The sequence below is a fragment of the Oryx dammah genome, unplaced genomic scaffold (assembly GCF_014754425.2).
Source record: "Oryx dammah isolate SB20612 unplaced genomic scaffold, SCBI_Odam_1.1 HiC_scaffold_5, whole genome shotgun sequence".
Classification (NCBI taxonomy): Eukaryota; Metazoa; Chordata; class Mammalia; order Artiodactyla; family Bovidae; genus Oryx; species Oryx dammah.
Genome location: NW_024070189.1, coordinates 20,144,581 through 20,171,636, shown reverse-complemented (window position 1 = coordinate 20,171,636; position 27,056 = coordinate 20,144,581). Strand labels below are relative to the sequence as shown.

Genomic DNA, 27,056 nt, shown 5'->3' with positions numbered 1-27,056 from the left:
TAAGTTTTTAAAACCCAGCATTTAGCATGTTTCCATAAAAGGTGTTTATTACTTTTAAATTTCTCAGTTGTATTTTCATTATCTTTATGGAAGCTGATAAAAATCATACTGAACATATTTCCTGTTAAAATATACATTTAATATTTATTTATAAATATACTCCAGAAAAGTCTTAGTGGGTTTAGATAGTGAAAATTTTTCTTGTTTTTGTAAGTTGACCCTGTTACTGGCGTGAAATTCTCTAGTTTGTCTCTTTCCTTTCTTTTATACACACACGCACGCATGCGTGCACTTGCTTACCATGGAAATATTTTCATTTCTAGCAACACACTCACTAGTTTCATTGTTTAAATAAACTTTGACTAGGTGAAGTCTGGAGAGGATTTTACACAAGGAAACCATGGTTTATGTTTTTCAGGGGGAATGGATGTTACGTTTCCTATTTTTCAAAGCTTTCTGGATGCATCAGCTTCTGGCTGGTGTTTCTTTACTTTGGAAGACTCGGTACATGGTTTAATGTTAAGAAAATTGTCTTCTACTCTTTACCGATGGCAAGGGATTTTTGTTCCGTTTGAGGTAAGCATCACTTACGTTACGGTACACAGACTGAAATGCACATGTAGATTTTGGATGCCTCCTGATTTCCTGTCATTCTTGTTTCCCAGGATTTAAGTATAGAAAATCCTAAAACATGTGAGGCTTTCAATATTGGTCTTTCCCCCTACTTTGTGATTACTCATGAAGAAAGAAATGAAGAAAAGTCTTCTGTTAATAGTGTGTATACTTTCACATCTGGATTCAAATTATTCCTGGTAAAAAAACTTCACTTTTTTTGTAGATTGCTTTATTTAAAAGAAAAATCAGCTTTGTGAGACTGAGCTAAATAGAAGATATAATATGTTCTATGTTAACACGATAAGGGGCTTTTGTAAGTGAAAACACATTTAGCAAGTTGTCTTAATCCAGGGATATTTTTGTCTTTCTTGAAATGACACATAGATATGCTTACCTAGGGATCAGAATGATTTTTCAAGTTTTGAGGTTCAAATATTTACTAAGCTTTGCTGTATTCAGGGGTTTTCTGCGTAAACTTTCCTTTAAATTTTTATCGTCACTATTCTGTGTTCTTTGCAGGTACAAACAATCAATATTTCAGAAAGTTCTCAAGTAAGATATTTTACTTCAGACAGTCAAGATTATCTGATTGTTGCAAGTCAAAGTAATGATTCTCAATTAACTCAGGTTTGATTCTTTTAAACTGAATATTTTAATATAATCATTGAAACATATCAAAGGTTTACTCTGTAGGTTTGATATAAAAGAAAACCATAATTTGATTATGATAAAGTAGTAAAGATGAATATCGATATTGATTAGTTACAGTTATTTTTAAATGATAGTCTTCAAGAGCCAAGTGCAAAAATAGGCATGAATATTTAATTAGAATTTAATTGCATTGGAAAACATGGAGAAAAATCACACAACTGGTTTCATAGAGCTTCATCTTAGCATTGCCAACGGGGCACATATCATCACCCCAGAAATCCCATATGTGTCTAATAAGCTGTATCACAGTGTCTTAATAAATATTTACTTGATAATTTTTCTCACTTCTCTAACTTCCATACCTGCTTCTCATCTCTTCACATATAGTTTATGACTTTGTTGAAATGAGAGCCACAAGGTGGAGATTGCTCATCTTCCCAACCCCAGATTCAGAAAGCTCCCAATACCCAGTCTTATTCCTCCTCCTGTTGCAATGGCAGAAATGTTTCTTCTGTAAAAACCAGACCCCTCACATAGGGGTCCCTCTTGCCTTCCTAACGGTTAGTTATTCCCTTTACTGTGTCACTAGCGTCTTTCTCAGATTATTATCAGTTCAGTTCAGTTCAGTCCCTCAGTCGTGTCTGACTCTTTGTAACCCCATGAACCACAGCACACCAGGCCTCCCTGTCCATCACCAACTCCTGGAGTCCACCCAAACCCATGTCCATTGTGTCGGTGATGCCATCCAGCCATCTCATCCTCTGTCATCCCCTTCTCCTCCTGCCCTCAATCTTTCCCAGCTTCAGAGTCTTTTCACACGAGTCAGCTCTCTGCATCAGGTGGCCAAAGTATTGGAGTTTTAGCTTCAACATCAGTCCCTCCAATGAACACCCAGGACTGATCTCCTTTAGGATGGACTGGTTGGATTTCCTTGCAGTCCAAGGGACTCTCAAGAGTCTTCTCCAAGACCACAGTTCAAAAGCATCAATTCTTCGGTGCTCAGCTTTCTTTATACTCTAACTCTCACATCCATGCATGACCACTGGAAAAACCATAGCCTTGACTAGACGGACCTTTGTTGGCAAAGTAATGTCTCTGCTTTTTAATATGCTGTCTAGGTTGGTCATAACTTTCCTCCCAAGGAGCAAGCGTCTTTTAATTTCATGGTTGCAATCACCATCTGCACCGATTTTGGAGCCCAGAAAAATAGTCAGCCACTGTTTCCACTGTTTTCCCATCTATTTGCCATGAAGTGATGGGACCGGATGCCATGATCTTAGTTTTTTGAATGTTGAGCCTTAAGCCAGCTTTTTCCAATCTGTGTAATAATCTTCACATTTAAAAAGTGATTTCTCTCCTGATCTCATCCCCCTTTACTTCTGGTTTAATTTCTTTTCTCCCCTCTGTAGTAAGATACCTTGAAAGAATCACCTACTTGCTTTGTAAACTTTTTCATGATTACTGATGACACCTGGCCTTCAAATGCAGTGGATGTCTTTGTCTGTCATTATTTTGCATTAGTTCCCATTAGCATTTGACAGCCACCTCATCCCAATCTTAGGGCATCTCTTTTCTTGATTTTTGGGATACCACACAGATTTTTGTTCTGTTTGTCTGCGTCATCTTTCTTGGTCTCCAATGCTGCTTCCGTCTCCCTTTTCTGAACATAGATATCTTGGAGTTTTTCAGGTTCAGTTTTTTTTCTCAGTTGTTATTTTAAAAAATTGTTTTAAATTTATTTTTAATTGGAGGACAGTTGCTTTACAATATTGTGTTGGTTTCTGCCATACGTCAACATGAATCAGCCATAAGTATACGTATGTCCCCTCCCTCTTGAACCTCCCTTCCCACCTCCCACCCTGTCCCACCCATCTAGGTTGTTAGAGAACATGGGGTTGAGCTCCCTGCATCATACAGCAAATTCCCACTGGCTGTCTATTTTCCAGCTGGTAAAGTATGAGTTTCAGTGCTACTCTCTCAGTTCATCACACCCTCTCCTTTCCGTGCTGTGTCCACAAGTCTCCTCTCTATGTCCGTGTTTCCATTACTGCCCTGCAGATATCAGATTCAGTTTAGGTTCATAATTCTTTTTTTTTTTTTCCCCTCTCCACTCACCCTGAGTATTTTTATCAGTCCTATTACTCTGAATATCACCTATAGGCTATCTTCCAAATTTACCAGTAGCCTTTTCTCTGTATTCTGGACCTCCTGTGTAACTGCATGTTGGCATATCCACTTAGATATATTTTATGTAGCTAAGATTTAACATAACACAAACTAAACTGTAGATTTTCTCTATAAAACTTGTTTCAAGTGTTTGCTTTCATCTTGGGAGATAGTACCCTCATGAATACGATTGCTCAAGATAGAATGCTGGGTTATAACTTTCTTGATTTTTTCCTAGTTATTCATTCCCATCTAATTTATTATAAAGTCTTTTTGATTATATCTCCCCATACTTTGTTTGAGTATGGGCAGTTCTTTTCATCTCTGCTGCTTCTTCCTCTAATCCAGGTCCTTGTCACTTCTCAGCACACTAGTAGAGTAGCCTCCTAGCTGGTTCTCCAGACTTCTCTGACCTCCTCAGATCCATGTGCCAAGTAGCTGGAGTAATCTTTAAAAAATATTAATTCATGGTGCTCCTCATTTTCAAATTATTCAGTGATTTCCAATTATGTTTGGAATAAATTCTAGATTATTTAATACAGATAGTTAATAGAATAATTGTGTCATCTTCCTTGCCCAGCACAGTGCTGGGTCATGTCTGTTGTCCTGCAGTGATTAAGATCGTCTCTTTCACCCTTCCTACAATGATTGCCTCTTTCACCCTGTGATAAATTGTATGGTCACTCAACAAAAGGAACCTCATGATCTTACCTGTCCTGTCTGATCTGCACTGCCCCAGTGCCGTCAGCTCCATTCCAGCGGGGCCAGTCTTCGTTCAGCTTGTGACGAACATTTTCTACCTTAGAAAACCTGTCATGCCATTCTTTCTCATTTTATTTCCTAGGACAGTCACAGTTCCCTATCATGCCTTCCTAACTGTTATGTTCAGCACTTGTCTCAGGTTAATCATACATTTATATAATTATTTATGTGTTTATGGTTTGCGTGTTTCTACTAGTTAATAAGATCCATAAAGGGAGAAGCAACTCTGTCTGTAACTTCTTGCATAATGTTTGGCTTATATGTAATTCTTTGTGAAATTAACCAGATGGCATAAGAAATCAGGTGGATTTGGGGTTTTCTTTTAGTTTTAAGTACATGAACACTCACTTGAAACCTTGTATGCATTGCCACCTTCAGGAGTAAAAAGTTTAGATGTTTTATCTTTATATTTTATTGCTTGAGCAGTGAGTTATGATAATACAGCATTGAGAAGTTTCTTTTCCAGTTCTAAAGTTTTAGTATTTAAACAATTTTTTTTTCTGTTTTTGAATTTCTCTTCTCTTGCTGTCGCCCACCCCTGCCCAGATGTATATTTGAAATTTATTTATTTTCAAATAACTTCTCTTCAAATCTCTGTGTATGCAGAGATACACACAGAGATAAGAAGAGGGAGAGAGCAATGAGAAAGCCTGTTTTGATATTTTCTCGTTTATGAAAGTACCTTCCTAACTAAAGAGTCCTAGAGAGTAACATATGATATCGGCTCCATTCTTACAAGTGCTAAATCCCTAGTCATGAGCGTTTTGCATTTGCTCATTGCCTGCAGGTCTTCAGGTGGAATGGAGGAAGCTTTGTGTGGCATCAGACCCTCTCTGTCCGAGGTGTGCTGAGCACGGCCTTGTTCACCAGAGGTGGCGCTGTGTTTTTAGCCATTGCCCAGGCTAATGCCAGGTCAAACTCCCTTTTACTCAGGTGGTCCCGCAATGAGTTTACTAACTTCCAGGAAGTCCCCATCAGTGGAGCAACACAAGTGGAAGCCTTGACTTCAGGCGATGATATTTACTTAATTTTTGCCAAAACTATCTTTCTAGGTAAGACCATAGAGTGTTTGCAAGGCATATACAGTTGTTATCAGAAGTACTTTGCATTCATATTATGTTCATATGAAAATACTCTTGTAATAATTTTTTTTGGCTAATCCATAGAATATTTCTTGTTGGATCTATTGACTGTCGGGTAAAGATGGATTTGGGGAACAAAGAAAAACATTTGAAGTGTTATGTTCATAACCTGTAGGTTTTCTGAACCACTGTATTAAAGATACTAAAATAAAACTGGAGTTGGGTGGGTAAAGTAGAAAGAATTATGAAGATTTTACACTATATGTGCAAACAGGTAACTTTTTATATGACTGTGCTTAGGATGCTATGGATAACCTGCAGTGGTAATAAATAGTGCCAAGTGACTTTTGATGAGACCATTTAAAAATACTCTCTGAATACAGATATGCTTTTTTTTCTGCTTAGCAGTAGTTTCTTAGGTAAAATTTCAACATTCCTAAGAAGTAAAACTTCAATATTCTTTTTTTGATATCAAATCATAATTAGTGGCTAAACCATGCTTATACTTCTAGTGGTGAATGCAAAAAGACTTTTGAAGTGTTTCCAAGTTGTATTTTTGTTTAATTGAATGAATTCTGAAGAAATGTCATACTGTTTGTTTCTTTAATTAAATCTAACATTTTTATTATAGTTTTATTGTGTAATTTTGTCTTTTTTTTTTTCCTGTAACTTTTGCCTTCAGATTGGTCTTTTATTCTGTTATTGTAGGAGATCAGAATTCAGTTGACATTTTCGTCTGGGAGGCAAGACAGTCCTCTTTCAGATATTTTCAATCCCTGGATTTTGCAGCTGTTAATAAGATCCACTATTTCACACCAGCTTCAGGAATAGGTAAAGCATTTCAAATGTTAACAGATCCTAAAGGAAGTGTGAAAAGCTGGAATGGTTTCAGTCTTATTGAATTAGAAGTAGTATCACTCTAGGTACTTTAATACGGATGTAAAATTAAGATCTGAACTTCAATAATATTTCCAGAATTCCTAGAATTTCAAAAGGAATGGACCTTGTGCTTGAGAAGAATCAGAATGACTAAAATAGTTCAGCTGGTCAGTCATGTCTGACTGTTTGTGACCCCATGGACTGCAGCACGCCAGGCTTCCCTGTCCATCACCAACTCTTGGAGCTTGCTCAAACTCATGTCCATAGAGTCAGTGATGCCATCCATCCATCTCATCCTCTGTCAACCCCTTCTCCTCCCGCCTTCAATCTTTCCCAGCATCAGGGTCTTTCTAAGGAGTCAGTTCTTCGCATCAGGTGGCCAAAGTATTGGAGTTTCAGCTTCAGCATCAGTCCTTCCAATGAATATACAGGACTGATTTCCTTTAGGATGGACTGGCTGGATCTCCTTGTAGTCCAAGGGACTCTCAAGAATCTTCTCCAACACCACAGTTCAAAAGCATCAATTTTAAGGGGGAAATTATTAGTGAAGGATAAATAAAGATAATGTATTTCTTTTGTCTAGAGAAAATGCAGAGTAACATTCCACAAACTTTTTAAAATATGAAAATATTTATAAGTGGGATAGCAAATATCCACATTTAAGAGTTTGTTTAAAGTCAGAAAATGATTATGAGAATTCTGCTTTCCTCCTTCACTCTCCAAACTTTCTCCTTCAGTCAAAATCCTTTCTTGGTCCTCTGTAGCTTAAATCCACATCAGAAATATAAGCAGTCTTATAATCTCAGTGGTTTCTCCAAGTCTGTTAGTGAGAACCCAGGGGGTTAATGCTCTCTGGAGGCTGTAGGATTATTTTCAGAGTTGCTAAGTAAGCACTTGAGCTGAGAGGCACCTAGTGGCCATGAGGTGAAGAAGCCCAGGACAGTTGCCTCGTGAGGTTGGAGGCTGCCTCCCAGAGCAGGTGTGAACAGCTCAGAAGGCGAGTGCAGGAGAGTGTGTCTCCTGGGAGGTGCCCCGTGGAACATAGAGGCCAACCGCGAGCGACTCAGCAGGCGAGTCTGAATAAATCTGGGTCCCACTTGCAAACTGAGACACAGCGATTCAGTATGAATTAAATAACATCATTTGTTAAATAGCCATATGTAAGTCAGTGTTTAAAGTTGTGAAGAATCCCTCACCTTCAAAGGCTTAATGTCTGATTGGAGAAGCAAGAAAAGTATGAAGAGAAATACTCAACGAAGAGTACCGATACTGTTTGCTGTGTGAATGATATAGCATTGGAGTGGTTAAAAGGTCCAAGAGGGGAGCTTGAGCTGTGCCTGGGTGCACTGGTAGGAAATAGTGTGGGAAGGCCAGAGTTGGGAGTGAAAGAGAAAGGCAGAAGTGTCTGTGACGCTGAGGGCACAGTGAAGAGGCTGGAGTGCAGAGGCTGGAGGCTTGGACTCAGAATCGGTGGTGGTCGGGTTGAGGACAGGCAGGCTAGAGTCTGTGCAAGAAGGTCTGGAATGTCAGGCCCCAGGGGTTGAACTGTGCCCAGGGGTAGTCCAGCAGTTCCTAAACATTTTGTTCTTAGAAACTTCCCACCCTCTTAAAAAATTTGAGGACCCTGAAGAGCTTTGGTTTGTGTGGATTATATTTATTGATATATTATGTTAGAAAATAAAACTGAGAAATGTAGAAGATACTAATTCATTTAAAAGTGAAAAGTGAAAGTCTTTCAGTCGTGTCTGACTCTGTGACTCCATGGACTGACCGTACTGTCTGTGGAATTCTCCAGGCCAGAATACCAGAGTGGGTAGCTGTTCCCTTCTCCATATTCATTGAAAAATGACAGCAATAAACTCATTACCTGTCAACATAAATAGTATACCTTTTAATTTTAAAAACAAAGCCTTTATAAGAAGAGTGGCACTGGCTTTTTTTTTTGTTTGTTTTGGTTTTTGTAGATCTCTTTCAGTTCAGTTCAGTCGCTCAGTCGTGTCCGACTCTTTGCAACCCCATGAATTGCAGCACGCCAGGCCTCCCTGTCCATCACCAACTCCCGGAGTTCACTCAGACTCACATCCATCGAGTCAGTGATGCCATCCAGCCATCTCATCCTCAGTCGTCCCCTTCTCCTCCTGCCTCCAATCCCTCCCAGCATCAGAGTCTTTTCCAATGAGTCAACTCTTCGCATGAGGTGGCCAAAGTACTGGAGTTTCAGCTTTAGCATCATTCCTTCCAAAGAAATCCCAGGGCTGATCTCCTTCAGAATGGACTGGTTGGATCTCCTTGCAGTCCAAGGGACTCTCAGGAGTCTTCTCCAACACCACAGTTCAAAAGCATCAATTCTTTGGCCCTCAGCCTTCTTCACAGTCCAAGTCTCACATCCATACATGACCACAGGGAAAACCATAGCCTTACTGTCTGGTTTCATAGCTGGATTCTCATGTCTGTATCTGTAATTTAGCCTTTTGCAATAATATCAGTCATCTGGCCTATGGGAGATCCCACTGGGCTCTCATGAGAGAATGTGACTGAAGTAGACAGACAGCGTCTTGTATTATTAGGGGAGCCGTTTTGCCGTCATAGAACCTCTTTGAGGGTCTCAAGGACTCTTAGGGGTCCCTGGACTCACTCTGAACGTTACTGAGGTGGAGAAATCCTCACACGCGTTTCAAAGGCAGATGACGACCCGAGGTGTGTTTTACGCCTCCCAGCTGTCTTCGCTCTGTAGGACATGTTGTGCTGTGAGCAGCCGCCCAGGCCAGGGGAACGGAGAATCCTTAGTGGGTGGTTAGAGGTGAGGGACTGAATCAGGGGGACATCAGTAGGACCTGTGGACCCGTGGGGGTCGTTGAATTCAGGGGTTAAAAATCGACAGAGAAAATGCTGTTGAGAAGAGGAGAGGATCTTGCACAAATGCAGGAGTCTGTTTGTGGGCTTTCCTCTTGCGGCCCGGCCGCTGCTTTCTCGGGCAGCTGATAGAACCTTTAGGCACGGTCACCTTCAGCCACCGCAGCCACTGCCCAGGACTCGGGGCCTGTTACCTCCTTTTCGTGGTGGACGCTTACCTGGCGGTACTGAGCTTCCGTGGGTCCTGCTCCCAGCTCCTCAGCCCCGTGTCCTTGCAGGTGTCCACGCTGTGTGCCCCCCTCGCTCTGGACTCTTCTGTCATTCTCCTGCCTCCGCACCAGTCCTGTGTCTGCTGCCAGCACCCCCGTCTGTCTCCGCTCTGCTCACGCTTTTCTTAAATACCTTCCCTTTACACTGTCAGCCCCTGACAGCCTGTCGGTCTATGAAGCTATTCTGTGACAGCCACCTCTAACTTTCTTCTCACTCACTCAACAATCGACTAACTGAATAAATTCTGTATCTTCCATCATGTATTTGTTTAGTTTTTGTCTGCTTGTCCTTTAATTTTGTGCCTTTATCTTTTTTTTTTTTTTACTTTTCTTAGACCTCAAGATTTCAAGTGGACTAACTCCATCTACTTGAGCTACTTATTATGATTCAAAATAGTTGCCTAATGAATGTGTTTAAGGATGAAGAGTGCTGCCTGAATGGGCCTTTAATTGAAGTTATAGAATTCCCTTTAAAGCCTTTAAAAAAATAGAATAGGCACACTTTCTAAAAGAATTTGTGAAAAATTCTGCCAGAGGCTTGTTAAGGGACCATTGTGAGGTCTCTTTATTTCTTTTGTTTCTGTGACTTGAGGATGCAGAATATGAAAAGATTATAGGTAATTATTTAGAATGGCTTATTATAGATCTCCTGAAAGCTGAAATTATGCATTAAATAATATACAAGGACTTTCTTATTTTGAACGTGTCAAATATTTTATTAAAAGTATTAGATTGGAGCCATGACTCGGAGGATTACATATTTATTCTGGTTAATGACTTGACAGAGGTTAGTGACTGAATTCTTTAAATGAAAGAGGAAGAATGAGTATAACAAAGACTGCCAAGACATATAAACCTGACTTCCCCTTCTCCCTGTTTTCCTTCATTATTTAATAGATATTTCTTAGTGCCAATTATGTGCCCAGCACAGTGGTAAACCCCGAGAAGACAGGGATAAGCAATCAGGTATAGTTCTTGCCCTGAAGAAGTTTTAACGTCTAAAAGGGAAGAAGGGCCATTATATATAATCACACAAGTTAAGTTTTTGGCTACAAACAGATAACGGCCATTAAAAAAATAACTTGTATAATAAAAAGATGAATGACCTGTTCTAGAGGATGCCCAGAATGCTTTCTTAAGGAAGAAACATTTACTTGTGAACTAAAAGGCTTCCCTGGTGGCTCAGAGGGTAAAGCATCTGTCTCTGGTGTGGAAGACCCAGGTTTGATCCTTGGGTCAGGAAGATCCCCTGGAGAAGGAAATGGCAACCCACTCCAGTATTCTTGCCTGGAGAATCCGATGGACAGAGGAGCCTGATGGGCTACAGTCCATGGGGTCGCAAAGAGTTGGACACGACTGAGCAACTGACTACACTTACTTACTTACTTATAGGATGAGTAGGGGTTGATGAGACAAAGATTTGAGCATAAGGCAAGCTCTAGACCAAAGGAGCAGTGTGGGTAGAATGGTCAGTGTCTGGGAAAGGACCAGGAAGATGGCAGTGTGGCAGTGATGGGAGAGTGGTCCAGGGTGTAACTGAGGATGAAATCAGATAGGCCATAGGGACTTAAAGGGTTATTGTTTCTATCTGGTAAGTATTAGGGTGCCTTTCTGAGAATGCGGTGAGATGAAAAAGAGAAGGATGCAGAGAGGAAGAAAGAGGAAGAGACAATGAGGCAGAGATTGTGTGTGAGAGTGAATGAGTGTGTGTGTGTCTGTTTTCAAAATGGAGTGTGGATTGCCAGTGGGAGAAAGCTTAGAGGCTGGTAAGAGATGTCAGTAGACAAGCTGGGGGCTCTCATCACAATTCAGACTAAAGATCTTGAATGTTGGAGCTTGGAAAGCAGTAGGTGATCCAGGTCAAAGTCAGAGAAGTAGATTAATTCAGAAGCTGTCTCTCAAGTTGTGGGAGCTGACGGTTGAGTAGATATGGGGTAGGTAAGGGCGTGAACGCCAAGAATGAGCCCTTAGTTCCTTTGCTCAGTTGTGTCCGACCCTTTGCGACCCCATTGGCTGCAGCACGCCAGGCTTTCCCTTCCATCACCGACTCCCAGAGCTTGCTCAAACTCATGTCCATCGAGTTGGTGATGCCATCCAACCATCTCATCCTCTGTCGTCCCCTTCTCCTCCTGCCTTCAATCTTTCCCAGCATCAGGGTCTTTTCTAATGAGTCAGTTCTTCGCATCAAGTGGCCAGAGTATTGGAGTTTCAGTTTCAGCATCAGTCCTTCCAGTGAATATTCAGGACTGATTTCCTTTAGGATTGACTGGTTTGATCTCCTTGCAGTCCAAAGGACTCTCTAGAGTCTTCTCAACACCATGGTTTAAAAGCATCAATTCTTTGGCGCTCAGCTTTCTTTATAGTCCAACTCTCACATCCATACATGGCTACTGGAAAAACCATAGCTTTGATTCTACGAACCTTTGCCAGTAAAGTAATGTCTCTGCTTTTCAATACGCTGTCTAGTTTGGTCATAGCTTTTCTTCCAAGGAGCAAGCATCTTTTAATTTCATGGCTACAGTCGTTTTAGAGCCCAAGAAATCATCTGCAGTGATTTTAGAGCCCAAGAAAATAAAGTCTGTCACTGTTTTCATTGTTTGCCCATCTATTTGCCATGAAGTGATGGGACTGGATGCCATGATCTTAGTTTTTTGAATGTTGAGTTTTAAGCTTTTCCATTCTCCTCTTTCTCTTTCATCAAGAGACTCTTTAGTTCCTGTTGGCTTTAGTCATGGAACTTCTCTTTGTCCACATGCACTTTTAAAATAATCTTATCTAACTGCCTTCCTTTGGGATATTTTTTCTTTCTTATGGAAGAGAAGTCTGTAATCAGTATAGTTAAAATTCTGTTCCCTGGAGTAGGTAGAGATTTAGGAATATTTTTTTCCTTTATAAATTCTTTGTCCAATATCATAATCTTGAACAAATATGCATGTCTATTTTCTGAGAAAGTACTCTCTGCATACATATATGTAGATTTGAGCCTGTATGTTTCCTGCTCTGAATGTCTGATTATCTATTTGCTGCCTTGTCATTCTAATGAGATTGCAAGGATTTGAATAGGGTATATCTCTAAGGGTTAAGCTACATAATCAGTGATATTCAGAACACTTCAGTTTATGATTCTGGTTAGACTATAAAATCAGTTAAACTTGAGAGATGTTGTGATTCATCTAAGGAGTTTGCTCTTTACTGACTGTGTACCATTTTACAAAGCACTTTACTGACTGTGTACCACTTTACAAAGCTCTTTACTGACTGTGTACCATTTTACAAAGCTTTATGAAAAATATTTGATGAGTTTAAAATGCAAGTTTATTAATAACCTTTCTTGATCTTTACTATGTAACATTTACTAAACTGAAATAGTGAAAGATAGTGAAGTTGCTCAATCGTGTCCGACTCTTTGCGACCCCACGGACTGTAACCTACCAGGCTCCTCCGTCCATGGGATTCTCCAGGCAAGAATACTGGAGTGAGTTCCCATTTCCTTCTCCAGGGGATCTTCCTGACCCAGGGATTGAACCTGGGTCTCCCGCCTTGCAGGCAGACGCTTTAGCCTCTGAGCCACCAGGGAAACTTAATTACCATAGATAAACATGATCAATAATTCTTGATATTTAGTAATGAGGATATGGGGTTTTCCGTTTTAACCTATTGGCTACAACTGTAGAAAGACCCATGTTGTTGGCTCTGTGTGCTATTTTAATGCATAGTCAATCTTATATGATATCTTCTTATTCCAGTGGGTTTTTCCAAGTATTGGAATTTGTGCATGTTTCTGATTTTTCTTCCCAGTTTTAAGTCTGAAGATTGCTAAATGGTATATACAGTGTAGTGAGCCCCCTTCTGCTCCTAACTTTCATAGATATAATTATATGCCATTGATTTGAACTATTAAGAGCATGCTTTCCTACCAGCATTTCAAAAAGCATTGGCAGAATATACTGAATATATTGGCATATATTGAATACAGAATATAATCAAAGATCATAAAGTTGCTAATATCCTTAGGACACCTTTAAGAATTTATCAGATGAAAATAAAATGATTACCCCTGTCTCTAGTTATTATTGACAAACAGAAAACAAAAGTAAACATCCAAAGGAGGGGAATCATTAAATATATTTTAATATTACTAGTCTAGTATCTGTATATAGAATTATAAATCTGGATTGCTATATTATAAGTATAGCATTAAGCTGTTTAATTAAGTTTTCTCACATTTAGACTATTTATAATTTGTCAGTTGTAAATTCATATGGATTCAGTGGAAAGGAAAATACAAAAATGAAACACATTCAGTGGTATAATTACCAATCTTGTTCACTTTAGAAAGGATCTTTCAGTGCTATTCAATAAATACATATTAGGGTGAAGGCAAGAGTTTAAAATCCATTTGGGTTTTATTAGCTTTTGATATTTTAAACAAATTAAGTGGGTTGTGTGTACATTGTCAGACTGAGTTGGTTGTTTCACAGTATTTTTAAATTATTGTTTATTTCTAGTTGTTTCAGAAATTGTACCATATTTAGTTTCTTCAGCAATCTAAATGTAGCTTTGGTACGTGGGAGAATTTTGTTGCTATACCAGTGTTGGGAGCCTGTGAGTTGACATTCATTTTTCATTCTGGTTCCCTTTTCTTTCCTTCCTACAGTCCACTTACTTCTTCTTGGCCAAGCTGTGTCTGCGCTTTACTGCTGGAATTCAGAGCTGAATCACTTCTCTTTTATTCTTGAAGCACCATCTGCTTATGATGCAGCCTTTGTTACAGTGAAGTCCCTTAATTCAAGCAAAAATTTAATTGCTCTTGCAGGAGCCGCCCACTCACATATATATGAGCTAGCCTACGTCTCAAGCCAGTCTGACTTTATTCCTAGGTAGGTCCAGCATTTTATGTTGAATGTCTTTATCTCACCATAATTTTATATGGTACTCATTTTTAAGTCTTTATGTAGTGATGGAAATATACACAAAATATACAAGCTATTTATAAACCAGAAGTTTGCCTATTATCCATATTTCTAAATCTATTCTTCCAGGTTAATTAGTGTTAATTATGTTTTGGATTAAAATTTTACTAATGAAATATGATTTCTGCACACTTTTCGTAGTAATCAGTGTTATGAGAATTTTCTGATTACCATTTATATGCTTTTAATTTGTTGCAGTAGACTTATTTTATATGTACTTCTTATGCTAGTTCAGGTGAATTGATATTTGAGCCTGGAGACAAAGAAGCTATAATAGCGGTAAATGTCCTCGATGATATGGTTCCGGAGGAAGACGAATCCTTCAGAGTTCAGCTTAAAAATCCCAGAGGAGGAGCAGAGATTGGTATTAATGGTTATGTACAAATAACTATTCTGTCTAATGATGATGCCTATGGAGTTGTTGGATTTGCTCAGGTAAAAATCCCACACTTAGAAGCAAATGGTTCATTCACGGTATTACATTGTAGCTGCCCAGTGATTCGTATTTTGAGTGTCTAAAGCCCCTCTTTCCCTCCCTTTCCCTCTTCACCCCCTACTCTGCATTATAAGGTGAATTCTAATGATGATTGAAATGTATAGACTCGCACAATGGACCCTGAGTCACCTTGACTTGCCCTTGTTTTGTTACTGATCTTTATAAGATTGAATTCGAAATGGTACTAGCTGGCGTTAGTCCAGGAGGTTGGCTCTGCTGTTACCCTTGTTCCCAGAGGGTAATGGTGAAGCAGATTCCAAGTACTCTATACACTGTGTCTTGTCACACTCATCACCTGCAAATGTATTACTGTCCATTTATGCCTTTGTTGCTTCTTTATGAGAGAAAGAGAGATGTTTATAATTACATGTGTGTTGTACATATGGACATGCTCTTTCCAAGGAAAGCTGCTAAGTCGCTTCAGTCATGTCCGACTCTGTGCGACCCCATAGACGGCAAGGCTCCCCCGTCCCTGGGATTCTCCAGGCAAGAACACTGGAGTGGGTTGCCATGTCCTTCTCCAAAGCATGAAAGTGAAGTCACTCAGTTGTGCCAGACTCTTCGCGACCCCATGGACTGCAGTCTACCAGGCTTCTCCGTCCATGGGATTTTCCAGGCAAGAGTATTGGAGTGGGTTGCCATTGCCTTCTCCATAGCATGGCATATACGGATCTCTCTGTTACCCTGCCTGTCCATTTCTGAAGCCAAAGGCAGGTCAGCTTCCTCTGAGGCAGCTCTGCCCAACAGAATTGTAATTTAGCCCCTGGGTAATTCTGAGTTTTCTAGAAGCCCCATTAGAAAAGTAAAAAGAAACAGGTGAAATCGGTTTTCATGTTTTATTTAACCCAATATATTTGAAATATTGTTGTTTCAACATGTTGTCAACATAGAATTACTTAGGAAATATTTGACATCCCTTTTTTCATATTTTGTCTTCAAATCCAGTGGGCATTTTTATTTTTGAAGAAAGGTGCCATTTCATGTGGTGAGTGGCTGCTGTGTAGGACAGAGTAACCCTAAGACATGGGCTGTAGGAGGGTTAGAAAGAAAGAAGATGCCCTCCTTCCTGACCAGGTGTTCACACTGTTCGACTTGTTCACTCGCTTTATTTCCTCTCTGCTGAAATGCCATCTTACCAGAGAGGCCTTTTATGATTGAAAAATGCGACTCCCACCAGCAGTCTATTGCTTTTTATTTCACCTTAATCTTCTTTCCAGCACTTAGAACAGCCTAGTTTGTCTGTTTTTTTTTTTTTTTTTGCTGATATTTAAGAGCATGAGGGACTCCCCAAGTGGCGCTAGAGGTCAAGAACCTACATGCCAATGCAGGAGGCATAAGAGACACGGGTTCGATCCCTGGGCCGGGAAGATCTCCTGGAGGAGGGCATGGCAACCCACTCCAGTATTCTTGCCTGGAGAATCCCACGGACGGAGGAGCCTGCTAGGCTACGGTCCATGGTGTCGCAGAGAGTTGGACATGACTGAAGCCGTTTAGCACGCGTACATGCAAGAGCATGAGAGCGCGCATAGCACTTTCTCTGCAGCTTTCCCTGAACCAGAAAAGTGCCTGCCACACAGTCGGTGCTTCCTGTGAACCTGTCATTATGCGGGAGAGGAAACAGAAGACTCCCGTGGGCTTCTCAGGGTCTTATACAAGTTTGGAGGATGGAGCTGTAGCTCCTAGGGCGGGAACCCCCATGCTCTGCCGCTCAGCTTCATCCTCGCCCCCAAGTCATGCTGCAGCTGGGGAGTCTATTGTGTTCCTCAACTGCCTAAGCAGAGACCTCTGTTTGTGAAACTTGTTTCATAATTGTTTCAGAGCTATCAAATCACTGTGGTGTGATCCTTGCCAATAGACAGAATCCTAGGTTTCTTCAGTCCACTCAGTCAAGTTCCTCAGTACAGGCCTCTTGTGTCTGGACAACCTCATTCCAAGATGGGACTTAAGAAGATGGTGACAATTTCTTGAATATTTTCTGGCTATATTAAATCCTCATTTTACCAATCCTTGTTAATAGATGGCGTAAAACCAGAGAGAGGCTTCTCTTTTGAAACGGCATTTTATTTTTTTTAAAAAGCATTGTCTTTTGTGAAGAAATTATACGCATATTTCAAAATCAAAGCACTTTCTGTAGGAATGTTTGATTGCCTTGAGCAGGATTTTATTACTGTATAACATCTGTAACAGTTTGTTGAGATGCTGTGTAAAATATTGCCATAGGGTTGGATATCTTCTCAAATTAGCATTCTAACTAGAAGCTTTCATAAGCTTAAATGAAATTTCTTAATTTCATTTGAGAAATGAATAGGGGAGTGTTTTTTTTTTCAGATTTAGTAAAGAAACAAGAAAAACCTTACTGGGAAGATTTTTAAAAGTCTTTGTATTCTCTCTGTATTGCCTATGGAGGAAGCAGGGTTATTGTAAGAAGAGATTCTTTGGAGTATTAATTTTGAGGAAAAGTTTGTTAAATGGCTGCAATAGAAGTTGCGGGCCTTGGGCAAAGAAAGTTCCAGTCAGAGAGATGCAGAAGTCAGTTTGGAGCAAAGGAAAGAGGCTCAGAAGTATAGGTGAGCTGAGGAGTAAGGGGTTCTAACAGGAGGGAGAAGGATCGCTCTGGCAGGAAAAACAGTTGTAAAGAGCATGGGCTAAGAATGGAACATCGTCCGCAGGAACGTCACAGCCTGTAGAAATGTTTCAGAGGATATGAACGTAAGGATAGGAGACGTTTGTCAATGATCAGAAAGGAGCTCCTGGGTTCTCATGACGTCATTACGTTTGGACGGGACCTTGCGGACCACGTAGACCAAACATTACAATCAGGAAGCAAAGACCTGGAAGGATTGCCAGAGCTTAACGTAGGGGAAGAAGAAGGCTTCTCTGTTCTGCTGACTTCCCTATGACATTGCTGTTCTACAAGCTGCTTACATGCTGTGTATACTGTCTATGAAAATGAGCATGCTTTCTGAGTATAAAAATGATATATGTGTATTGAAGAAAATTTGAAAAATATAGAGCTGCGGAAAAAAAGCTATAAAATTAACATTTTCATTTACTTTAACTTAGTCTTTTACTTATTCAAACTCACATGTTTTAAAGTATAGTCATGGTCATTCTATATTACCATTTTTAAAATTATTGTTTTTTTTACTTAATATGTTGCTTAGTACTGTGAATTTTGCAAATGCATGCTATCATGAAATAAAAGTCTGCTTAGATAATTTCAAATAGCTCTCTGTGACTTCCTGTGTATTTTCCAGAATTCATTATATAAGCAAGTGGAAGAAATGGAGCAAGATAGCCTAGTAACCTTGAATGTGGAACGCTTAAAAGGAACATACGGTCATATAACCGTAGCGTGGGAAGCTGACGGAAGTATTAGTGATATATTTCCTACCTCAGGAGTGGTATGTAATTTAAAACATTATAGGAAAGTCACTTTTAAATTGTGGTTACTCTTGATACATGGGACCAAACCCAAACCCTGCCCTGTGGGTGAAGTATTTGAGTTTGACCATGTCACCACTGGATTCCTCCTAATCACCATAGAGAGGGCTACACATTAAGGTTAGTTTTGTTATAGTGATTCTTCCTTTTTGCCCCTGTAATATCAAAACTATCCTTAAAAACACTGTCCCTTTTGAAATTCAGTACACTCGTCAGCCAGATTATGGGTGTATTACACTGTCAGAAAGACAGTGCATCACCAATGCATCTGGGGCTGGAAATGTGGTTTTGAGATGTGGGTAGAATAGAAGCTATAAATAGAGAACAAGTGTTTGTGAAATAGCCAGGTGTGTGCAAAAATAGACTGGAGTCGTGTGGTCAGTAGTTGTTGGGTTTCCTATTTTCCAGCTTGAGGGAGGGGATGTGATACTGCAGCCCTGATTTAACGATCCTTGGTCTCAGATCACCTTCTGTTTTGGGGCATACGTGTGTGTTCAGTTGCATCTAACTACCTGCAACCATCTGGACCATAGCTCGCGAGGCTCCTCTGTCCATGGGACTTCCCAAGCAATAATACTGGAGTGGGTTTCCATTCCCTTCTCCAGGGGATCGTCCCAACCCAGGGATCAAACCTGCGTCTCCTGCGTCTCCTACATTAGCAGGTGAATTCTTTTCCACCAAGCCACCTGGGAAGCCCTTTGGGGGATGACCTTGAGTACAATAGTGTGCTGCAGCTGAGGACAGTTCCCATGAGAAATACAGAAGCTGTTATTCCCAATAGCTGCGGGATAGGTACCTAAGTCACAGGAAGGGCTCTGGGAGAGTATCACATTATGTACTGTTGGAGGGTAGTAGACATTCATGACACAAGTTTGAGGATGGACTCAGAATGGGCCAAAGAAGTAGGCAACTCACAAAGAGAGGGTCCAAGGGGCTTTTGCTTCCTCATTGGAGGATGGCTTGTTCCCTTGACTTGTCTTGGGTTTCATAGATTACTCATGTGTATTTTGCCCAAGTGTTTCTCTGAAGAGTGCTTTTAAAAGACCTCTTGTGGAATTTTCTCTAAACAGGGTAGGTGTTTATTCTGGTTCATCATTTCTAGATTTCTGTATCATTGGAAAGATGATTGGAGCAAAGTGTCTTAAGAATATTATGGCAAATTTTGTTGCAGTGAATATGTATTCAAACTACCAAAAACTTAAAGTTGTATTTCTCAGGTTCTGAATTATATTTCCCCAATTAGTATTTCTCATGTAAGCATAATTAAAATGATTTCTAATTTAAATGCCTAAAAGAGTGTGTTTAAGTGAGGACTGTAGTTTGGATGAGAAGTATTTTATCCCAAGGAGAGTAAATTCTGTAAAGGGTCAGATAGTAAATACTTTAGACATTAGGGCCTGTATGGTCTTTTCTCCAGCTGTTAGCTTTGCCTTTGTAGCACAACAGCAGCAATAGACAATATGTGATCAAATGAGCTTTTCTGTTTGCCAGTAAAACTTGATTTCTAAAAAGTGGATTTGACCAAAGGGCAGTAGTTTTCTTACTTCTGATTTTATTAATAAAGCTATTGAGTTTATATCCTGAAGTGCCTTCTCTAGGTGGAGAGATGAGTGCCAGCAAAATAGGCTTGTAATGCTCGTTTAAATAGTTGTAAATAGTTTGTATCCCTATTAATAAGTAAGTGTTAGTTGCTCAGTCTTGTCTGACTCTTTTGGACCCTGTGGACTGTAGCCCGCCAGGCTCCTCTGTCCATAGAATTTCCCTGGCAAGAATACTGGACTGGGATGCTATTTCCTTCTCCAGGGAATCTTATCGACTCGGGGAATGTACCTGAGTCTCCTGCCTTGCAGGTGGATTCTTTACTATCTGAGCCACCAGGGAAGGCCTGTGTCCCTATGACTAGAGAATAAAGTCTGAGGTGGGGAACAAAGGGAAATGACATTCAAGAAACAGACAGAAGCCCTATCAGAAAGGACTTCAGGTGCCTTTTAGCAAATTCAGTTTTGAATCTTCAAATAATGGAGACACAGGAGAGAGCTTCTCTGATTTGTATCTCTGTCTTTCTACTTCTATTTTGACTGAATCATTGTTAAATAATACATTCAGAGTTTAAGCAAGGGAAGTAGCATTCCTAGCAAAAATTTTGTAGAGGAAGATATTTAATGTTTATAGATTTTATATATGGTACCTAGGATTTTATACCTAAATTTTCAGAGAGAGAGAGAGAGAGAGTATGAAATCAGTGTTTCATTAAGAATGTAGGTTCCAGGACAGGACAGTTTGGCTACATGATTTATTAGCTTAAGTTTTAGTAGTGGTTTACTTTTTCTTTTTCCTAAAAATCTTCTCTTTCTCATGTGAAAGGCATTTGATTGATTTGTAGGATCATGTGTTGTTGCTTATTTAAGATATGGTCAGTATTAAAAGATAATCTAACCTTTGATATTCTTACTGCACAGTGATAACTAAAATATAAATAAAATCCTCTTTCTTTAAAATTTTAGATTTCATTTTCTGAAGGCCAGGCACTGTCTACAATTACTCTGACTGTTCTTGCTGATGATCTACCAGAATTGTCAGAGATTGTCATTGTAACACTCATCCGTATTATCACAGAAGGGGTTGAGGACCCATCAAAAGGTGCTACTATTGATCAGAAAAGAAACAAGTCTGTGATAACCACTCTGCCCAATGACTCACCTTATGGCTTGGTTGGCTGGCATGCTGAGTCTCTCTTCATTAAAGTAGCAGAGCCTAAAGGTAAATTTGTTAGATATTTTCAGGTTCTCATAAGTTTTATTGAATAGTTTAATATTTACTGGGGATATAAATTTCTTTTTGTGTGATATTTTTCAGTTCGACAGGTCATAATCCTTTTTACTTTTTATTTGTCTTTGTTAAATTGTCTGGTCATGTCATCAGTCAGTGATATGGCTGTATGAAATACTTTTACTTTTGAGATATTACTGTCATAATTGAAATATTAATGTTTTAGTAAATCATTGTAGTAGAAATGTTTGGGTTTTATTTTACTTTCTCTTTTTCATTTTTAATCTGTCTGTTCTCTTTTCTTGCTCACTTTCTCCTGTATAGATTTTCAATAGTTACAGAAAACAGTCAACAGCACAGGGAAATTCATGTGGTACTTGAGATGTTAATTATTAAACCCAAAGCGATAATTAGAATAATATTTTTCTGTGAAGTATGAGTCATCAGTTTCTATTTCCCTGTTTCCTTTGAGTTTCATGTTGACATCTTTGCCTGACTATTTGTATAAATTGTAGAATAAATAGATTTTTATAGATAAAGGTCATTTGACTTATTTAAATAAAAGGTTAAATATAATATGTATGTATTGGGTTGGTCAGAATGTTTGTTTGGGTTTTTTCATAAGACAGTACAGAAGAATCTGAATGAATCTTTTGGCCATCTCAGTATTAAAACTATGCTATCTGAAGGTTCTAAAATTTTCAAGTAGAAACAGACATCTTTTAAGGACCTTTCATTTAAATAGCTGATGGAGACAAATGACATGTAATTATTCACATAGGTCTTTATATGTCTGTATATATGGGAACAGAAATAGTAGCCTTAAAGTAAAATGATCTGTTCACTTATCCATTCAGCAACCATAGCACGTAGTAAGTACCAGAAATCATGCTACATGTTTTGGAAGCAAAGACATGGTATTCGGTCATTAGAAACTCACAGACTGGTAGGGAAGATTGACATGCTTTTTTTTTTTTTTTTTTTTCATTTTTAGCAAATTAAATTTTAAAAATCTAAGAAGTGAAATAGGTGCTGTGAGATACTTTGAGCTCTGTGATAGTCACCTTTAAGAACAAACTTGCTCTTTTAATAATGAGTCATTAAATGACTGTGTGTGTTTAATTTTTCATTTTTGAAGAATCTTCTTAGCATTTGTCATTAGCCCCTCTGCTCATCCTCTAGGTATGCACTTTCTTAGTATTTTCAGCAGTTTCTGTTAATGGGCACGCCATGTGCAGCATAGGAGAGTGAGAGAGACCCAGAAGTGAGGGTTTAAAACTGGGAATTAATGCCGGCAGTCTATGGTGATTTTAGCACAACTCTGGTGACTGGTTGGGAAAAGCATGAAATAGTCCTTGGGAGTATACATTGTCTTTGTCTTTCTTTACCTGTCCAGAAGAGATAGTCAGAACACTCCACCCTAAGTGCTTAGAATAGCATCAACAGCTATTAGAAAAGTTTACTTACTTGAGGCACGTCTGTCTTGTAGAGAACGTCACCGCTCTTCAGTTACAAATCGTTCGAGATAAAGGATTACTTGGAGACATAGCCATTCAGTTGGTAGCTAAACCCAATTTCTTACTGCACATCAATAATCAAGCCACTGAGAATGAAGATTATGTGCTACAAGAAACAATGATAATAATGAAAGAAAACATAAAAGAAACTTATGTCAAAGTTGCCATTTTGCCGGTGAGTCTAGGCTTCAATGAGTATGATAAGATAATAAAGGAAAATGAAGTTAAAAGATAAAAATGTGATGCTCTTAAAGGTAAAATCTTTAAAAAATATATTTGTAAAATATTAGATGTAAGTACTGTAATGCTCCCACTCACCCTAATAGTTAATATGTGCGCTAAGTCACTCAGTCACGTCTGGGTCTTTGCAACACTATAATCCACCAGGCTCCTCTGTCTGTGGAATTTTCCGGGCAAGAATACTGGAGTTGGTTGTTATTTCCTGCTCCAGGGGATCTTCCCGACCTCGGGACTGAAGCTATGTCTCCAGCATCTCCTGTTTAGCAGGTGGATTCTTTACCACTGAGCCACCAGGGAGGCCCCTAAGATTTAATAATAAATGAATATTTTATAATTTAAAGATAAAAAGAACAAGTGTATTCATTTTTATATTTATGTTTGAACTGGAATATTGTTGGAATGAACTTTGAAGCATTGAATTTGGATTGATTATATGTCTGGTTAGATCCTCTATTTTGTTGGTTTGTTGTTTTCAGCTAATGACTGAATGAATAAAATGCCCAGGTTCATCTGGTTATTTTCATTTTTGGTTTCATATGATCACTTGAATTAAGAGTAGTCTTCAGATGGATTAGATCATTCTCTTTCTCTCCTTGGTCTAAGAAGAATGTGTATATACTTCATATATACATCTGTAATGAAGCAAAGGAAACTGAAATTGGTTAATAGTGTTATCACTAATATATAATTAAATAGTATCTTTATATATTGTGTACTATATAATATTGTAATCATATTGTTGAGTGAATATAATATTGCATAATATAGTGTTATTAATAGTGGTATTCATGGTATTAGATAATAGTGGCTTCTGGGGAGGACATTCTGGAAAGACATGAGGGATAGAATAGAAATTTCCTTTCATTTTCACTAGGTATTCTATCTTTTGAAATTTTTTATTGCCTATTGAAAAATAAGATAACAATTTTTAAAAAGTTAATTAAAATATAAGATTATAATTAGATTTTTTAAAGTGTAGAACTTTTGATTTTAAGATGTATGAAGCATTTACCACCTTCTCCTAAATTGAGGGAATGTCATATATATATAGAACGTATTCAATAGGATGTAGTCAAAATTGTAGGATAGATTTTTTTTTTTTACTTGCTGATGAGTATGTAGCTTCCACTGGGTAGCATCACCCATATGCTTGACTATCCCCTGAGATTCTGAGGTTGTCAATAGGAATGTATTAAAACATAAAAAAGGAATATTTTTGTGTGTATGTGGTAGAGCAGCCTATTCCTGTGGATGTCATTTTTTACTGAAAAATATTGCATTTCCAATGCAATTGAATGTATTTTAAAAAATAAAACCCCGTCTCTCTCTCTTCTCCCTTGGTTCTTGGCACCTAGGATGATGTTCCCGAGCTGGAGGAAGGGTTTATTGTCAGCATCATGGAGGTGCGCCTGGTGAACTCTGACTTCTCTGCAGGACAGCCCAGTGTGCGAAGGCCGGGGCTGGAAATGGCTGAGATAATGATTGAAGAAAATGATGATCCCAGAGGAATTTTTAAGTTCCATATTACCAGAGTGAGATGAACTTCCACATATTTATAGTAATACAAAAGCTTGTACCTGCTGATTGGGCCAGTGTCCTATATTTTCTGAAAAATAATTGACTTTTATTGTAGATATTATAAATATCTCCAAGTTTTTCTTATAGACTAATTCTTAAGCTCTCTTTGAGCTAGACCAAGGGATTAAGCAAGTTTATTTACAATACATTTAAATGTAAGAGTTCTGAAGACTGAATATACATACTTATATCCAGCTATTAATTTGAAGAGTAAAGTATAAGAACTAGTAGTAGAGATAATAAATTTAGATAGTGATGAATTGTAAGAGTTACTTTTGTCTTGCATTTTAACTTACATATTCTTTACTTAAAGGATGTTGGAGTTATTACTGCCTATGAGGTGTCTCCACCCATGAATGTTCTTCAAGTTCCTGTAGTTCGGCTGGCTGGAAGCTTTGGGGAAGTAAAGGTTTATTGGAAAGCAACAGTGGATAGTGCTGGCCTGGAAGACTTTAAGCCGTCTCATGGGATTCTTAAATTTGCAGATAGACAAGTATGCTAGTCACAGATATATTAGCATTTTTTGGTTGTACTTCAGACATTTTATAGGCATCTGCCAAATGAATGTGCAGTGGTGATGGCTAAATGTATAATATTCTAAATTCCCATGTCAGGCTAACAGAGATATTGTTAGTTAATGTATAATTAATTAATGGACATGGAGAGAGGATATAAATAAGCAAGAGTCTCACCCTTTCTGAGGTTTCCCACCTTGTATTCTATTTTAAATAAAGTTATAAAAGGATAATAATTGGCTTAGAGGTACCTAAGAATGTATAAAATATTGCCTGATGAACCAGACTATTCCTATGAATTTTAGGTTTTTTATTCTGTTTATTTCTTAATGTTTATAAATATAAATATTTATTTAGGATTTGCACCAAAAGTGTATACATTTATTACTAAAGATATTTATTATGGACATTTATTGTTATCCAACAACTTTTTTTTTTTTTTAACAATTAAAAAAGACTAAAGTGATAGAATAGGAGCACAGTAGTTAAAACTGGAAAAAACCAGTATTCTAGATTTGGGTCAACCAATGCTAAAAATTACAAAATATTCCTTAAGATTTGTAAGCTTGTGAACTGGGCATTTTGCAATATGTAAGCATAAGATGTTTTCATAAATTTTTAAATCAGTAAGTGGAAAATCATGTGGACAATCATGAAAATGTAACTTCAAAGAGCAGTATCGATTTACATGCAGTCCGATTTTGCCTACACACATATGCGTCGTGTACATCAACTTATTAGTTGCCCTTGGGGGATAGTAAGTACTGCTAAAAGATGAGCATGCAGATCTAGAGTTTCCTACACATAAAGGTCTGCTGTTCATATTTGAAATCATGAGATTTTAGCAACTTTGGACTATAAAACATTTTCTACTAAGAGGAAGGGAAATGTAGATTTTACATTAAAAGTAGAAACAAATTGACTTTTGCTGAGGTGGCTTTCTAACTTTATATTATCAGTAGCTTATTCTTTTCAAAGAGTTAGAGTCGCATCACTTAGCATCCGTCGGATCATCATTGTTCTTAAATTTAACATCCTGTAGGGCAAGTATTCTGTGTTCCACGGCATTGACGAGGTGCAGGCATTTTGATCAGCTTGTATTTTAGCATTTGATTTTGTTCAAGTCTCAGTTTCCCTGAGTATGACATCCAGGTTTTTCATTTTCTCTGTTATTAGATTAAAGGTGGTTTTAGGTAGGAGAACCATTTCTTGATAAATGTCTATGTCGTTTCCCTCTGGGATACAAAAAAGGATTCTAAATATGGACATACAGCTGGAATATTTTTGTGACCAATAGTTATATTACAAGCTGGATCAAATTATAAGTTGTAAAAACTTTTAACATAGAGCCAGACAGATGAATAAACCCCTAATCACAAACTTCTAATAATAGAATTTGGATTTTCTCCTTCTTGTCTTTTTCCCTATATTACAAGAACAATAATTTGAAACCAAAGGGATTTACTTTAGTTGCAGAAGATAGTAATAATTTATGAGGTACAGTTTTATATCAGGTCCTATTAATACTAAATATACTAAAATTTATGTTTGTGCAATGGCTATTTGAACCTGCATGACATTTAAAATAGGTTTTGTTCAAGAATAAAACTTCATTGTTTTTTTGAATCTGTAGCTATATTTTATTGCGTATATAATTTCCTTTATTTTGGAAACAGTGAACTGAAACCTTTTGACTTTGAAATACTATAAATATATGACTTTAAAATAATATTATGAACCCAACAGGTAAAAATGCTTGCTTTTTTCTTTGGTACTGTGTTTCTAAATTGCAACTAAAAATGTTTGCCATCAAAAATTAGTATCACATTCTACCCTTCCTGCCTCTCCCCCTCCTTCTTCTTTCTCTCCCTCCCTCTTTCCTTTCTTCCTTCTTTTCTTTTATAGGTTACGGCAGTGATAGAAATCACCATAATTGATGATGATGAATTTGAGCTCCTGGAGATGTTCAATATTTCCTTAATCAAGGTGGCTGGAGGTGGCAGACTTGGCGATGATGTTGTGGTAACTGTTGTTATTCCACAAAATGACTCTCCATTTGGAGTATTTGGATTTGAAGAAAAGACTGTAAGTGAAATATATCAGGGTGCGGGGTGCTTTCCTCTAGGCTCATTTTTCATTTCATTTATAGTAGAAAGGTAATTTTCTTTTTTTCTAGATTTCATTACTCTTTACTTAAAGCTTCTTTTCTCAAGGCTCTTTTGAGTTGACTGTTGAATTAGGGGCCAA

The 27,056-nt window shown here is 38.3% G+C and overlaps 1 protein-coding gene across 1 annotated transcript in view; it reads left to right on the top strand.

Annotated features, from left to right (window-relative positions):
• ADGRV1 (adhesion G protein-coupled receptor V1) overlaps positions 1–27,056 on the top strand; it is a 546,035-nt gene that overhangs the window by 146,639 nt on the left and 372,340 nt on the right. The window contains exons 46-58 of the mRNA XM_040241540.1: positions 419–576; positions 666–812; positions 1,135–1,242; positions 4,982–5,246; positions 5,985–6,107; positions 13,935–14,157; positions 14,481–14,685; positions 18,004–18,150; positions 20,695–20,950; positions 22,449–22,651; positions 24,072–24,248; positions 24,608–24,787; positions 26,715–26,894. Coding sequence (XP_040097474.1) covers positions 419–576; positions 666–812; positions 1,135–1,242; positions 4,982–5,246; positions 5,985–6,107; positions 13,935–14,157; positions 14,481–14,685; positions 18,004–18,150; positions 20,695–20,950; positions 22,449–22,651; positions 24,072–24,248; positions 24,608–24,787; positions 26,715–26,894 — 2,372 coding nt within the window. The remainder of the gene's footprint in view (positions 1–418; positions 577–665; positions 813–1,134; positions 1,243–4,981; positions 5,247–5,984; positions 6,108–13,934; positions 14,158–14,480; positions 14,686–18,003; positions 18,151–20,694; positions 20,951–22,448; positions 22,652–24,071; positions 24,249–24,607; positions 24,788–26,714; positions 26,895–27,056) is intronic.